The sequence below is a fragment of the Cololabis saira genome, chromosome 8 (assembly GCF_033807715.1).
Source record: "Cololabis saira isolate AMF1-May2022 chromosome 8, fColSai1.1, whole genome shotgun sequence".
Classification (NCBI taxonomy): domain Eukaryota; kingdom Metazoa; phylum Chordata; class Actinopteri; order Beloniformes; family Belonidae; genus Cololabis; species Cololabis saira.
In genome coordinates, this window is record NC_084594.1 from 38643512 (window position 1) to 38657877 (window position 14366).

The 14366-nt window shown below is 43.0% G+C and overlaps 1 protein-coding gene across 2 annotated transcripts in view; it reads right to left on the minus strand.

The window, feature by feature from the left end:
- Positions 1 to 14366, minus strand: part of grm7 (glutamate metabotropic receptor 7) — a 208757-nt gene that overhangs the window by 64950 nt on the left and 129441 nt on the right. For both annotated transcript variants that reach the window (XM_061727974.1, XM_061727975.1), the window contains exons 3-4: positions 11037 to 11172; positions 9940 to 10094 (exon numbers count right to left, since the gene is read on the minus strand). In XM_061727974.1, coding sequence (XP_061583958.1) covers positions 9940 to 10094; positions 11037 to 11172 — 291 coding nt within the window. The remainder of the gene's footprint in view (positions 1 to 9939; positions 10095 to 11036; positions 11173 to 14366) is intronic.

Consider the following 14366-nt stretch of genomic DNA (forward strand, 5'->3'; position numbering starts at 1 on the left):
GGTCTCAACCAGAGCGTCAATTTCAGGGCAGCGATCCAGAAGGATCTTCTTGGTGACCTAAATCAGCTGATGATCCAGTCTTCATCATGGACCAGCAGGTCTACCATATACACAGTGTTGTGCATGAACGAGTTCAAATGAAGGCGTTCATTGAACATGTTAATTTCTGTGAGAACATTGAACTGAAGGCAAAATATTTGCAAATAAAGAACTTGAACGTGAACTTGTTCAGATCTGCAGATCACGAACTGGAATTTGAACTGTTCAGATTATGTGAGTTTCACTGTTTAGGTCCAATTATTACAGAATACATTTCACCAGTGGGCAGCACATTTAAATACTCAACGAGACGACGACTTCACACTACATTACCCACAATGCAGTGCACAGCAGGATAACAACTGGCACCAGCTCCATGGCAACGGTGGCCCGAGCCCGGTGCAGTCTTTACATGACCAGTGAAGAGAGAGACGTTGCGGACGCAGCATCAGCGAGCCGCCAGATGATGCCTCCACTTATCATTATTTGCGGGAATTTTACACATTGTCTCCCTAACTGAGCCAAGGCTGCCATTGGGATTGACACGTTCCATTGTTGTGCTTGTACCTTTAGTTGTATGTTCAGACCAAGTGGATAATACTGAAATTGTTGCAGCTCCACTCCTGTGTAACGTATCTGGTGATGTGGGGACTGTTGTGTCCTTCACATGTGGTCATGAACGTATTGCTGACGTCACATTTCCTCTTATTCTGGATTTCACTGTATCGCCAGTGAGTGTCGCCAACGGACAAAACCTCAGAAATGTGCGTACGCCAGACATTATGTGTGCGTGAAGGACTGCAACTTTCCACATTTAAATCACTTTTTGAACATCCGACCGTGAGAGTAGAAAGTGACGTACGCATGTTTTTTGTGCGCTGCACTCTTTGTACATGAGGCCCCAGGTGCAGCTTGTGTCTGTTACCCCTTTTACACCAAGCTGGTTCCAGGGCTGGTGCTAGTGCTGGTGCTAGAGCCGGTTCGCGGTTGGTTCTAAGTAAGAACCGTTTGCTTTTACACAGCTGGTGCTAGCCTGCAGCTGGCCAGAGAGCCACGTCATCACGTCACCACGCCCCCTCGTTTTCATCCCCACCCTGATCAGGAAGCCGACAGTTAAAAGCTGTTTTAATTCTTGCTGTAGCGCTGTTAATATGGCACTTTATTAAGTTTTAATATTTTTTTCAGGTAAAGTAACCCTTTAAGATCCCCAACCTGGGCTCAGTTTATCCAAATAAGGCCTGTTAACAAATTTGACTCGAAAGCCAGCAGCCCCGGGGGACAGCAGCTCCTCTCCTCTCCTCAGGAGCTCCGCCGTAGGCTCTGCGTTGGTGTAACGCGGCGGAACCAGAACGGCGGGCTGGGAGGCGTCCCCGCGGGCCGGGAATTTTTATGAAATAAATGGATGGAGCTGCGCTGCATCGGCGGGCTCCGCAGCCTCGCGTCCAAGCGTCCCGGGGCTGGAACGCTCCCCCGCGGGCTCGGACGCGAGGCTGCGCCGCTGCATCGGCGGCACGGAGCCCGCAGACGTTACTGTTGGTGGATTGTACCGTAGACCACTGCTGCTTCTGTTTTACATCCATTATTAAATAAATGGATGTAATAATAAAAGAGTCTACTAACTTAACCACCGTCTTCAACGCTACGTTGTTTAAAAACGGCACTCTTCCGGGTTAACTCTGCTCTGGTTGTTCAGTAACACCGCCCCCAGCCCCGCCCCGAGCCCCCGACGTAAACTGGTTCTTTGAGCTGGACCAGCAGCTCAAAGGGGCTGGCGTAGCACCCGTTTTGAGAGCCAGGAGCCGGCGCTTAGGCTGTGTAAAACCAAAGAACTGGTGCTAACTCTGGCTCTAGCCCAGAACCAGCCCTGGAACCAGCTTGGTGTAAAAGGGGTATGTTTGGGAGTAACCTCAGGCCTCTTCATCATCACAGTTGTGAAACTGTTAAAAAGTCAATCATCTGAAACCTTGTCTGTGCTTCATCTCTGAGAGCTTGCATCATGACAATGATCTAATCTCTGTAATCCACTCACTCAGAGTCAGCAATGCATCAAGAATAATCCCTGAATAAAAAGCTTAATTTACCATACATGAACTCAGATCGGAGTAGACGCTGCTCTCTGTCTGGGTTCTCCTCTTGATCTTTGGAGCTTCTAGAAATAAACCGCTGTGCTGTCTGAGAGGAAACAAAACCTGGACCTTGAGTTCAGATCTGACAGGGTGAGGTAAAATCTCCGAGGTGGAGGGTAAAGAGCCTCGTGTGCAGCTCAGATACTCTTCATCTGCACTCATTTGCATCTGTGTGTGTGTGTGTATGTGTGTGTATGTGTGCGTGTGCAGGAGGAAGTCTTTGTGGTTGCTGATCACGGTTTGAACACATACTCAGATTAGAAAGCACATCCTCGTATCTTCGGCATGCACATTGGCGCTCGAAGCCGGCGGCTCGGTAGTTCAAACAAAGAGGATGAAGAGGAGTGGGCGGATGAGGAGGAGTATGAACGGGAGCTGCTCGCTTCATTTCCTCTGCTGCAGTCAAAGCTGCTGCCGTAACCAAACCATAGAAGAAAACATTACATCCCTCACCTCATATGGCCATCTACAAGAGTTACCACCTCCTTTTTAATCCTTAAAAGAAAGGGGAAAAAATAAATAAATAATGGGGACAATCCTAAGGATCCCCCTTTCTGAATCCATGGGATTTAAGAGTAGCGTCGATGCTTGATGAATTGATCAACAGGTGTGCAGTTCTCACTTTGCTGATATGGAACATGCAGGAGCGTGACAATGCCAAGAGCGAAAGACACCAGTAACAATCTTAAAAGAGTATGTGGTTGCACATTGCACTATGGGTCATTACACAGTGTGTGAGGTGGACTAGGGATGATTTCATAGTTAGAACCAGGACACCCACTCACTTTAACATACATGGCATTTTGTGTTTACGCTGTGGAAAATAATTATTTAATGCACTGCTGAGTTTTTCCACTCAAACAATGGAGAGGTCTGTCATTTTCATCCGCCGTACACTTCAGTTGTGTGAAAGAGATTCTTAAAAAAGAAAACCCAGAAAATCACATTATATGATTTTTAAACAATCAATTTAAATGTTATTGCATGAAATAAGTATTTGATAACCTACCAACTAGCAAGAATTCTGGCTCTCACAAACCTGTTAGTTCACAGGTGTCAAACTGAATCCCAGAAGGGCCGGTGTCCTGCATGTTGAGGACCATCAATTAGAATCAGGTGTGCTGAAGCTGGGTAGCATCTAAAAGAGAGGTAGGCAACCCTGGTCCTAAAGAGCTGCAGTCCTGTTTTAGATATCTCCTTGCATCACCACACCTGATTCTTATTAAAAGTCATTATCAGCTTCTCATCCAGGTCTGTACAAGTCTGTTAATGACACAGTCCTTTTTATCAGGGTGTGATGAAGCAGGGAAATATCTAACATGCAAGACTGCAGCTCTCTAGGGCCAGGGTTGCCTACCCCTGATGTAAAACATGCACGACAGTGTGCCTCGAGGACAAGGGTTGAGAAACACAGGTCTATATGTAGCTCTGCAATGAACCGGTGACCTGTCCAGGATTCACTGCTCCCACCCAAAGAGAGGTGAGATATCCAGCAGACCCCGGTGCCCCTAAATTGGAATAAGTGGGTATTAATAATGAATGGATGCATAATTAATCTAAAGTGAGGAGAAGATGTGGCCTGGAAAGGCATTTTATATAGAATATTCCCATCTTTTTTCACTGACAGTAACAGTGGATGACATCATGAGCCAGAATGAAGATCAAAATGGAAAAATTATTACAACAATTGGTAAAACTGAAACTGGGGTATATATATATATATATATATATATATATATATATATATATATATACACACACAGTGCTGTGCAAGTTCATACTTCTCATGAACTAGTTCAAAGTTCAATTCACATAGTTTAAAAATGAATAGTTCACGTTCATAGTTCACCGTTTTCACTTTGAACTAGTTCAAATTCAGTTAATTTCAATATTTTTAGGTGAAAAGTACGAATGAAATGTCACCATATCCTAAAACTGTTCACTGTATAGTGCAGGGGTGTCCAAAGTCAGTCCTCGAGGGCCGGTGTCCTGCATGTTTTGGCTGTGTCCCTTTTTTTATCAAACCGTTATACAAGGAGCTTGGTCATCAACAGAACTATCCAGACTTTGATGACAAGCCGGTGACGACTTTTTTTTTATTTATGTATTAACATATAGTGCAAACAGCGACAAAAGATGACATCAGTTACAATGACATGTATCTAGGTGTGTGTGTGCGTGTAAATACGATACATAAATTAAGAATATTAATTTGAGAATAAATAAGTAAACAAATAAATAATTATCATATAGAGTGGTGTAGCACAATATAATATAAATATAACGTAATAATATAGTAATATCATAATATAACATAATAATTTTTATAATATTATAACATATAACAAAATGATATCACCATACTATAATATATAACAATATAATAATATTATAGTTTAACATCCCATGAGATTTCATAACTTAATATAATAATACACTATGAAACAATATATCATGATAATGGGGGCACGGTGGCGCAGCTGGTAGTGCAGCGGTCTCACAGCAAGAAGGTCCTGGGTTCGATTTCCGCCGGGGGACGCTGTGGGTGCTGAAGTGCGTGTTAGTTCCCCCATGACTTCAGTGCCCACACCCTGGGTGGGGTTGGCGAAAGGATCTTTCTGTGTGGAGTTTGTATGTTCTCCCCGTGTTCCCTTGGGTAGCTAATGTGAGCTACGCTCACAAAAACATGCACACAGTCCTGGGCTATACATGCCCCCTCTGGCCAACCGGGGCGCTAGATGGGGTGGGGAGGATCCGGCCGGAATAACGGGATCCTTCCACGCGCTACGTCCGGCCGGAGAAACCCCACCCTGTCTGGTGAAAAGATGCGGCCTGCTCACTCCTCAGGTTAAGGAGGAGACCTGAGCTCAGTGCAGGGCCCTCCCGGGGTTGGTAGAGGATGGCAATGCCCAGGACTGTCACTTAGGTAGGAGCACGGGGTGGTAAAGATGGGAAAAAAAACCGGGATAAAAATATTAGGAAAAAAAAAAAAAAAAAAAAAGAATTGGTAATTTATATATTGCAATGAGGGGTGAGGTCAGACCGGGTGTCAGGGAAGCGAGCAGGAGCGGTCGTCAGACTCCAGACGACCGTTAATTAGAATCAGGTGTGTTGATGCAGGGAAACAACTAAAACATGCAGGACACCGGCCCTCGAGGACCAACTTTGGACACCCCTGGTATAGAGGCTTTTCACCTTTACAACGTGATAAAAGGAGCTGTGACACCAACAGAACTATTCAGACCTTGATGACAAGCTGGTGACGACCATTCATTTGAATCAGGTGTGTGGATGCAGGGAGATATCTAAAACATGCAGGATTGCGGCCCTAGAGGACTGGAGTCCGAGACCACTGTTTTAGATGTTTCCCTGCTACAACACACCTGATTCAAATTAATGGTCGTAATCAGCTTGTCAGCAAGGTCTGGATAGTTCTGTTGTTGACACAGCTCCCTGTATTATGGTGTGCTGAAGCAGGGTAACATCTTACAACATGCTGGATAGGTGCTTTTGAGGACCAGGGTTGGTGACCCCTGTTTTAGAATCTAAACATGCAGGACAGAGGGGTCCCGAAGACCGGAGTTAAGAACCACTGCTGATGGTAGGATCAGGAGTGAGTCTTCAGGGACCACACTGATCTGCTGGTTCAGAAGAAGATTGGACCTTCAGCTGATTTAGGTCACCAAGAGGATCTTTCTGGATCGCTGCCCTGAACTTGTCCCAGCGACGCTCCGGTTCAGACCAACATGGACCTTTCAATGGGAGCTGCTGACAGGTCGAACATCTCTCAGTTGCCATGACGACCGTATGGGACGACTGCTCGAGATAAAAGCCAGGGGCCTTATTTATAAAAGAGTGTGTAGGATCCATACTAAAAGTGTACGTGCGCTCAAAAGCCGAAAATGGCCCGAACCGTGACGTGCACCCAGGTGTGTTATACATCAAAATGCGCGTCTAGATGCTCCAACGATCTTTTCTCTCTCTCTTTTTTTTTTTTGGCATTACTTTTCTCAGTCAAAAGTGTTACCGTGGCGACGATAGACGCCAAAAAGCGCACACCCCTTCTTCTGATTGGTCGATATTTGATAGTCCCTTTTTCTGCCTTAACTTTTGAATGGTTTGACATAAAGAGTCGTGGGTGATGTCTTCAGACTTAGTTTTTAGTCCATGAACTTTATTGGTGAAAATTGCACGCGCAAGCGCCCATTCATCGCTGCTTGCAGCTTTACCGTATTTTCGCGACCATATGGCGCACTGTGTGGAAAGGCGCACCCTCAGTTTTGTGTGTCATTTTTGGTTTTAAAACACACATATGGCGCACCGACCCAAAAGGCGCCGTCTACGGAGACGGAGCTGCACACACGCACGCTGCAGAACACACACGCGCTAAAAATACAGCGGAAGCAAAACTTAGTTTGATATTTTATTTCACTTTTCACATCAATCAAACCCTTCAAAGGTTCATATTCTGTTTCTGCATTAAAGAATTTAAAAAAACCACCGGGTTGCTGCACATAAACCTGTCTCAGCCACTGATCATCTCCTCATCCATCCAGCCCTTTTCATTTCACTCTGGCTGGAAAAGTCTCTTTAGGGAACGCTTTTCTTTTAAAAATCCCGACCGCGGCGGTCCCGGGTCCCGCTCCCCGTCTGCTCCCTCGCGCTGGACCGGGTCCGCTCCCCGTCTGCTCCCTCGCGCTGGACCGGGTCCCGGGTCCCGGTCCCGGTCCGCCCCCCCCCCCCCCCCGCGCTGGTCCCGCGGCGGTCCCGGGTCCCGGGACCGCCGCGCTGGACCCGCTCACACACACGCGCTGTCGGGGAGCCGGTACCGGGTTGTATGCGACAGGAGCTCCGTTAATTCAGCTGCCAGTCCGAATTTCCAGACCTGTCTCAGCTTCTTGATCATCATCCTTTCATCCAGCCCCCTCTTTTCATTCGCCCTTATAATGACTCCGGCTGGAAACGTCTTATGCAAAGTTTTTATTTTAAAAATCCCCATACAGTTTCTGTCCATCAGCTGCGCCAGGCAAGCGCCACATAAACCAGTAAGTGTGTGTCGCGCTGCGAAAAACACCCGCGCATGTCGGGATCCGGTACCGGGTTTATAATGTGATCGGACCCGCAAACCCACGGCAGGTGCATCCTCGGTTCTGACATGCAAAACACACGCGCTGCAGAACACGCACACACAAGTGTGCTTATTTAAATAGAGCGGAGCAAAACTTAGTTTGGTTGTATTTTACACATCAAGCAAATCCTTAAAAGTTTTCATCATCTGTTTCCGCATTAAACAGCTCAGTGGATGGTCTCATTCACGTCGCAACTCACGGGGGCTTCACCCGCCCCTTCTCTTTTTACAGTTCTCATGGTGGCCGGCCTTACATTACCGTAATTCAGGTAATAGACACGGCGCACCGTTTCTTAAGGCGCCCGGCACATTTAAAAAAAAAAAAAAAAAAAAAAAGTTGCGCCTTATGGTCGCGAAAATACGGTAATTTTTATTTGTTTTACTTGTTTTTGCAAGTAAAAGATGAGTGGTTTTTAATGGATACTTATACTCATTATCATATTCAAATGTATCTACTTGAGAGAGAAGACAGGGTGGAGTGTCGTGCTCCCGCATATACACTCAATTCCATGTTGATTGTGATGTTCAAAAAAACATGTGTGGATTTGGGTGTCCTCAAAGATTTGAACATCTGAATTTTTTTTGCGTACGCAAGAATTCCACGCATGGAATCACGTTGAAATCCATGCACTCTTTGTACATGAGGTCCCTGATGTCCTGATTTAGAGAAGCTCATTCATGCCTTGACATCCACCAGACTGCTGTGCTGTGTTATCCTTTCACTGGTGTCTCCACCCCCCCACACTTCCAAATAAGGAATGTCACACTAACCAAATTTAACACCTCATATCCCTGCGTAATCCTTGAGATTTAGAACAAAAATATTTGTTAAAAATCAAGGATGTTTCATAAAAATGTGAAAATATTTCCACATGGTCTTGGCATGAAGCGTAACAACTTGGCTTTATTTTAACTCTCTTGCCTAAAAATATAATTTCATAGAAAAATAATGTTAACTCCACAGTCAAAGGAGCTTGAGGCAGGATTGAGGCAGGATTTATGAAAAAAATTTGTATACGTTTTAAGTTTTCTAGTAATAATGTCAGATGAAGCGTTCCAAACCAAAACGAATGAGCCCTCTAGTGTATCTCTCCGTTGCTTTGAACAGGCTGTGTGCTGCAAAATGTGCTGCAATTCACGCCCAAATTTCCCGCGCTGGGCTGCGGATGTGACGTCACATGACGCTGCATGCACGTTCTCCCCGTTCTCCCGTGCCGGCTTTGCTGTTGGCTGAAGTACCCCCGACGGCCGTCGTGGTGAAGGGTGACGCTAGAGAGTCTCATTTCTTAAAAGGAGCCTCAAGCTCCTTTAAAAATAAGATCACTATAAATCAGTTTTTGGACCAGATCAATAAAATTGACAGGATGTATTTACGTCAGGGCAAATTATAGATTTGTGGCAACACATTAAACTTTGTCGTCCTGTCATGGCAACAGTGTTAATGACAGGGTTACGTTTCTCACTTTGATATAATCCCAAATGGGTTTTTATACTGTCTGGACAGGTTTGGTGTGGATCAGCTCTACCAAATGAAACAAGGTTACATTGTTCAAAAAAAGTAATTTCCATTTGCCAGAAGGTGGCGCTATAACTGTTAATGTACATTACACTGGAGATGTGTTCAGGCCTGTACTGCAAACAAACATACAGATTTTTATGTATATTGCACAAGTTTTCACTGAGTCTGAAACAGTTTGGTCTAAGTGATGAGCTATCAAAATGTTAGCCATTTTCTGTTGGCCACCACGCCCAGACCTTTCGACTAATGGAAAGCTTTTCAATAACTTTTTGTCGTGTGTCAAATTCTATTGTAACGCAAGCAAAATGTGGCTACTTTTTACGTATGAACATTTCTATGTTTCCAGCAGGGGGCGATAGATCTGTCCAGACCAGGAAAATAAGCAGTCAACGATCAATAGCTCTGTTGCACCAACAAACTTTACTATTTAGCAAAACTGAAAAACAAACACGCCCACACTGTTTAACTTCTACAAAAGATTTTGATAAGCTGACATCATCATAGGCATTAAAGTAAGCTTGCAAAGTTCAAAGCACACCGGACAATTTCTCTGGGAGGAGTATCGCACATTCCGATGTATGCAAAATACCTACGTGTGGCATTTGGATGTTTGGTACAAAATTGTAGACTTGTACATTTTAGAGTAGGGTCCCAAGAAACCTTTTTTCTCGTAAAGAGAGGAATGTGGTACCGATTTTCGTGCATGTAGGTTATGCGCAGTCCCGCATCTGGCGTCGGGGCGCTGTTGAGAGATTTTGCCACGCCCATAATTAATGTGATCAAGGGTGTTCCTCAGGGCTGTGTCATGGGTCTGAGATTGTTGATCAGGGAACTTTGTGGAACTACTGACTTTTTTCAACAACTGCACATAATGGACATTTTTTATATGTTCACTTTTTGCATATGAAGCAGTAAAAAATATATAAAATTGTTGGTGTCACTTTCACACCTGTGGACTGTGGGGATGTCACTTACAAACAAACAATAACATAACTACAATTACCTTCCATGTCAAAAGAAAGCTGAGGAATTTTTATGTTTTGATAATTGTTTTTGATCATATAAATAAAATATTTCAATACCACTGAGTTGTTTCCTGAGAAAAAAACAAAGCCAGCTGGACTCACCGTTGATGGTGGCCCTCTTGGGCAGGATGGTGATGGCTCCGACAGCAGCGTCTTCCAGCTGGTGGACCGGACCATTCTTGGCCCCCCAGCTGTCAGATCCTATCCACAGTAAGTGACCGATTTTGTCTGTTCGCTTACTGGCATTCAGGAGTCCCCTGCATCCAAACACAACCATCTACTGAGTCACATCCTAGAAACCTACTCTCCTGTATAATCAGGTTTTAGAAATAAAATGGTACCTTAATGTAACTTTTTATTCTTAACTTCACCATTTCACCTGCTCTCTACTTTCATTAGATATCCCAGTGTCCTCTCAAACACTCCTGTCTGACCTCATCTGTCAACTTATCCATCGCCACGGCAACAAGAAGGCGCTTATGTTGGCTCCTTGAAGCATCCTCCTTCTCCCTGAAACCACTCTGTTGCACCTGCCGCACACTCAGCATTCTCATAGCTGCAACACTGCATCTGTAGTGCTCTTTTATTGCACGAAAATCATACTGCTGCTCACTCATCATAACCATATCTCTTTATCTACCTTTCACTACTTTTTTCCTGATTTTTATTATGTGGGTCATCAGTTTTATCCTTCTGAAGAAGAAGCAGTAGTAGACATTTTTGACATCACTCTTGTTCTTGGAAATCAGCCCTAACTTTTCCTTCTTCCTCAGGAATTCTTTCACTCTCCAGATGTTGTTGAACACTTGAGTTAGAAACTAGAAAGTCGTTTCATCCTTCATTATTTTTAAAACTGCTCTCTCTTGATCCTTACTCATTCAAGGTACATCTTGGTCTACAAGAGCCACATATTGCATCCTTTCTTTTTTTCATACATCAGTAAAAAAAAAAATCAAAGTAATTACATTTAAGTAATACCTTTAAATTTGAAAAAAAAATTACAAATAATAATCTAAATGTAAATAAAGAATAGAAAGACCATTCAAATTTAAGGCAATACAATTTTTATTTAATTTAATTTATTTCCAGGTGAATGTCCTTCATGTCTGTAAACAGTGAATGTACCAGGGAACATGTGGGGTTCATTTTTTTTTTTTTAACTCGCTCAGTTTATCATTCATGCATTGTGGATCACCTACCTGATGTCATCATCATTGGCAAACAGAATGACTGCCCTGGCATTGCGGGTGTCCAGCAGCAAACGGATGATTTTATCGAAGTCAGATGGTTTGTGGTCATGGGGAATCCTCAGGGATTGAGCGATGCAGATTCCACCTGATAAGACAAAGGATCCAAATAGTCATGAAGGCTTGAAAAGAATACTTTAACCAGTCAGGAGTATCAATGAAAGGTTTGGGTCTGAGCTTTGAAAGTTTCAAGTGACTGAGGAGTCTGAACAAAGAAAAACACCCTTGTTCAGGCTCTCAATATACACTTCATAACCCTTTAGACCAGTGGTCTTCAACCCTGTTCCTCGGGACCCCCTGTCCTGCATGTTTTATATATTTCCCTGCATCATCACACATATAGGCTGCCATTGTGATTTGCAGATTCCATCGTTGTGCTCCTAACTTTAATTGTATGTTCAGACCATGTGGTTGATTGTGAAATTGTTGCAGTTTGACTTGTGTGTAACTTATTTGGTGATGTGGGGACTGTCGTGTCCTTCACGTGTGGTCGTGAACTTATTGTTGACTAATCACGTTTCCTCATATTCTGGACTTTACTGCATCACCAGTGAGTGTCACCAACGGACAAAACCTCAGAAATGTGCATACGCCAGCCTTGATGTGTGCGTGAAGGACCGCAACTTTTCACGTTGAAATCACTTTTTTAACATCCGACCGTGAGCGTAGAAAGTGGCGAACACACATTTTTTGTGTGCCGCACTCTTTATGCATTAGGCCCTTGGATGAGAAGCTCATTATGGCTAATATGTGGTGATGCAAGGAGACATCTAAGACATGCAGGACTGGGGCTCTTTAGGGCCAGGGTTGCCTACACCTGATGGAGGCCTATATAGAGGAAACCTCTTCCTCAGGATTTCACATAAGATCCTATTAAGCTACAGATCCCTTTTTGTGAAATTGCAAAAATAATGATTATCGTCCTCAGTTTCCCAAGGATTAAAAGCATGAATAAAAAATAAATAAGGATTACCAACCAGAATGGTAGATCCCAACTTTTTTTCTGAGTGTGTAGCTGGCATTAAATTCCCAAACCTGTTTTTATCTTATATTAGTCCGTTTGTTTGGTACTGTAAATAAAAGATGAAACACAAACTATTTATAGATTTATAAAAGCTATCAAATTGCACTCACAGTATGATGAAGAGGAGATTTTCTTTAATAGTTGTTCAGGAGTAATATTCTGGGTCTCTGAAAAAATGCCTAGAGATAATTTGCATTGAAATAGATGCTATATAAATAAAACAGAATTAAACTGAAATGAATATTGCATTTTTGTGTGTCTTTATAAAGAGACTCCGGTTCCATCATGTTAATTTTATGAGATATGATATATAATATAACAACGTTACACTAACTGTCATTGATTGTTTGGGTGAGTAGCAGCAGAAAGAGCTGAGGGAAGTTATGCTGTATGATATTCTTATTCTATATTATTACAGATAATCATCTATTTTAATGGATTAAATATTATTTGGTATCATTAACATCTCAGCAAAAGCCTAATATTAATCCTTCTGTGCCCTTTTTTGCTTGCATGCACTCTGCATTCCTCTCCTTTTCTTCTCTATTCACATGCTGTGGCATGCTAGACTTTAAATTTTTTCCACGTTCTTCCTTTCACTACCATCCATCCAATTGTGCAGCGTTTACAATGTTAGAGTAAGAGGGCGATGCTTACCAAAAGGAGCAAGCACCAACATTCCTTTGTTTTTAATGTACAACTGTTTGCATATATTATGTTGGGTCAGAGCAATACATCATGGTGGGTCAGTGCCAAAATTGGGACTGAGAGCTGAGACTGATTCTGTCAGAAAGGATTAAAATCACTAAAAGTGAAGCAAAGAAGGACAAACACAAAAGACAGTGATATATGTGGTGTGTTGTTTGATAATGCATTTGATGTTTGTGTACCATGGTGTGGTGTGTGCAAATGGTTGTGTGGTAGTGTAATGTTGGATGTAAACCCCTAGTTCATAGGAAAGCTGAATCAGTCCAGCAGAGATACATAAAGCAGTGAGGCATAAAGCCTCCAACACTTGTTCAGCAACCAGTACTACAGGCTGAATCACAGTAGGTACTGGTATGTTGGGTCAGTGTCATGCAGCAGACTTCCACCAGTGTTCTGGATTTTCTCTCCAATCCATCAGGAACCATTCAGCCAGTCAACCCCCTAACGAACACAGGTCAGTGCAGGCGATGGCCCCCCACTCCCCAGGCCAGATGGAAAGCGGAGCAGTCCAGAATCCAGGGAGGGCACCATAACAAGCCCCAACTTTCCAACAAAAAGACTGAAAAGTTGCAATTTCTTGAATGACCACTGGGGGCTGGCTCCAAAAGTGAGTAAATCTCCACTGTCATCCAAATTAAGATGTCAAATTTTACAGCACAAATAAACATATTTACAGCTTGGTTAAAAAAAAAAGATGTTGTTCTGTCTCAATAGATTTCACATTTATGACAGCTGTACAGGGGAATTGTTTTTCAACACATCAGGTAAAGCAACAAATAAACATAGGACATGATCTTTTGATTGGAGGCCAGTTTGGCCAATGCCTAGCTATTATCTCATTTGCTACTTAGTGATTACCAAATACAGACCTAACAGAACATAAAATAACATTCATATTATAAGAGAATATGTTTTGATGTGTTGTTCATTTTACTAATAGACTAGTGTGATTGGCTGTGGATTGGTCTGGAAGGGTCAAAAGAGAAGCTTAGTGAATGCAGTGATCCTTTTGGATGTTGCCACCAAAAAAACATTGGAAACAGGAGGTCCACGTGCCGTTCCACATCACATGGACCTATGTATGGACTCCATTGGCACCAAGGTAAGTTGGTACACTTTTTATAGCCAAAGCTGGGAAGCCTATAAACTACCGATTACTTCACTTAGTTTCATAGCGTGATAACGGCTGATGAGGAAGTGATAATGGTTTGTCATTGGATGAGCCAACTGCCAATCAACCATATGCTTTATATAAATTCCCATGAGATGTTACAAAAAAATGTAAACAGTGGAAACCAAAAGCGTTGTAAATAAGGCTGTAAATATGTTTATTTCTGATTTAATGTTGGACTTTTTAATATGGGAGTTAATGGAGATTGGCTCACTTTTGGAGCCAGCATCCATTGGCCAATTGAGGAACTACAAGGGACTTCTGCTAAGGATTCAACCTGAACATTTGATGGTTGGTGAAAACCATCGGACATGTCGGAAAGAGTATATTTCTTAACTGGCCTTGGAACACTTCTATATTCCTCTGGGAGAGTTTGAGG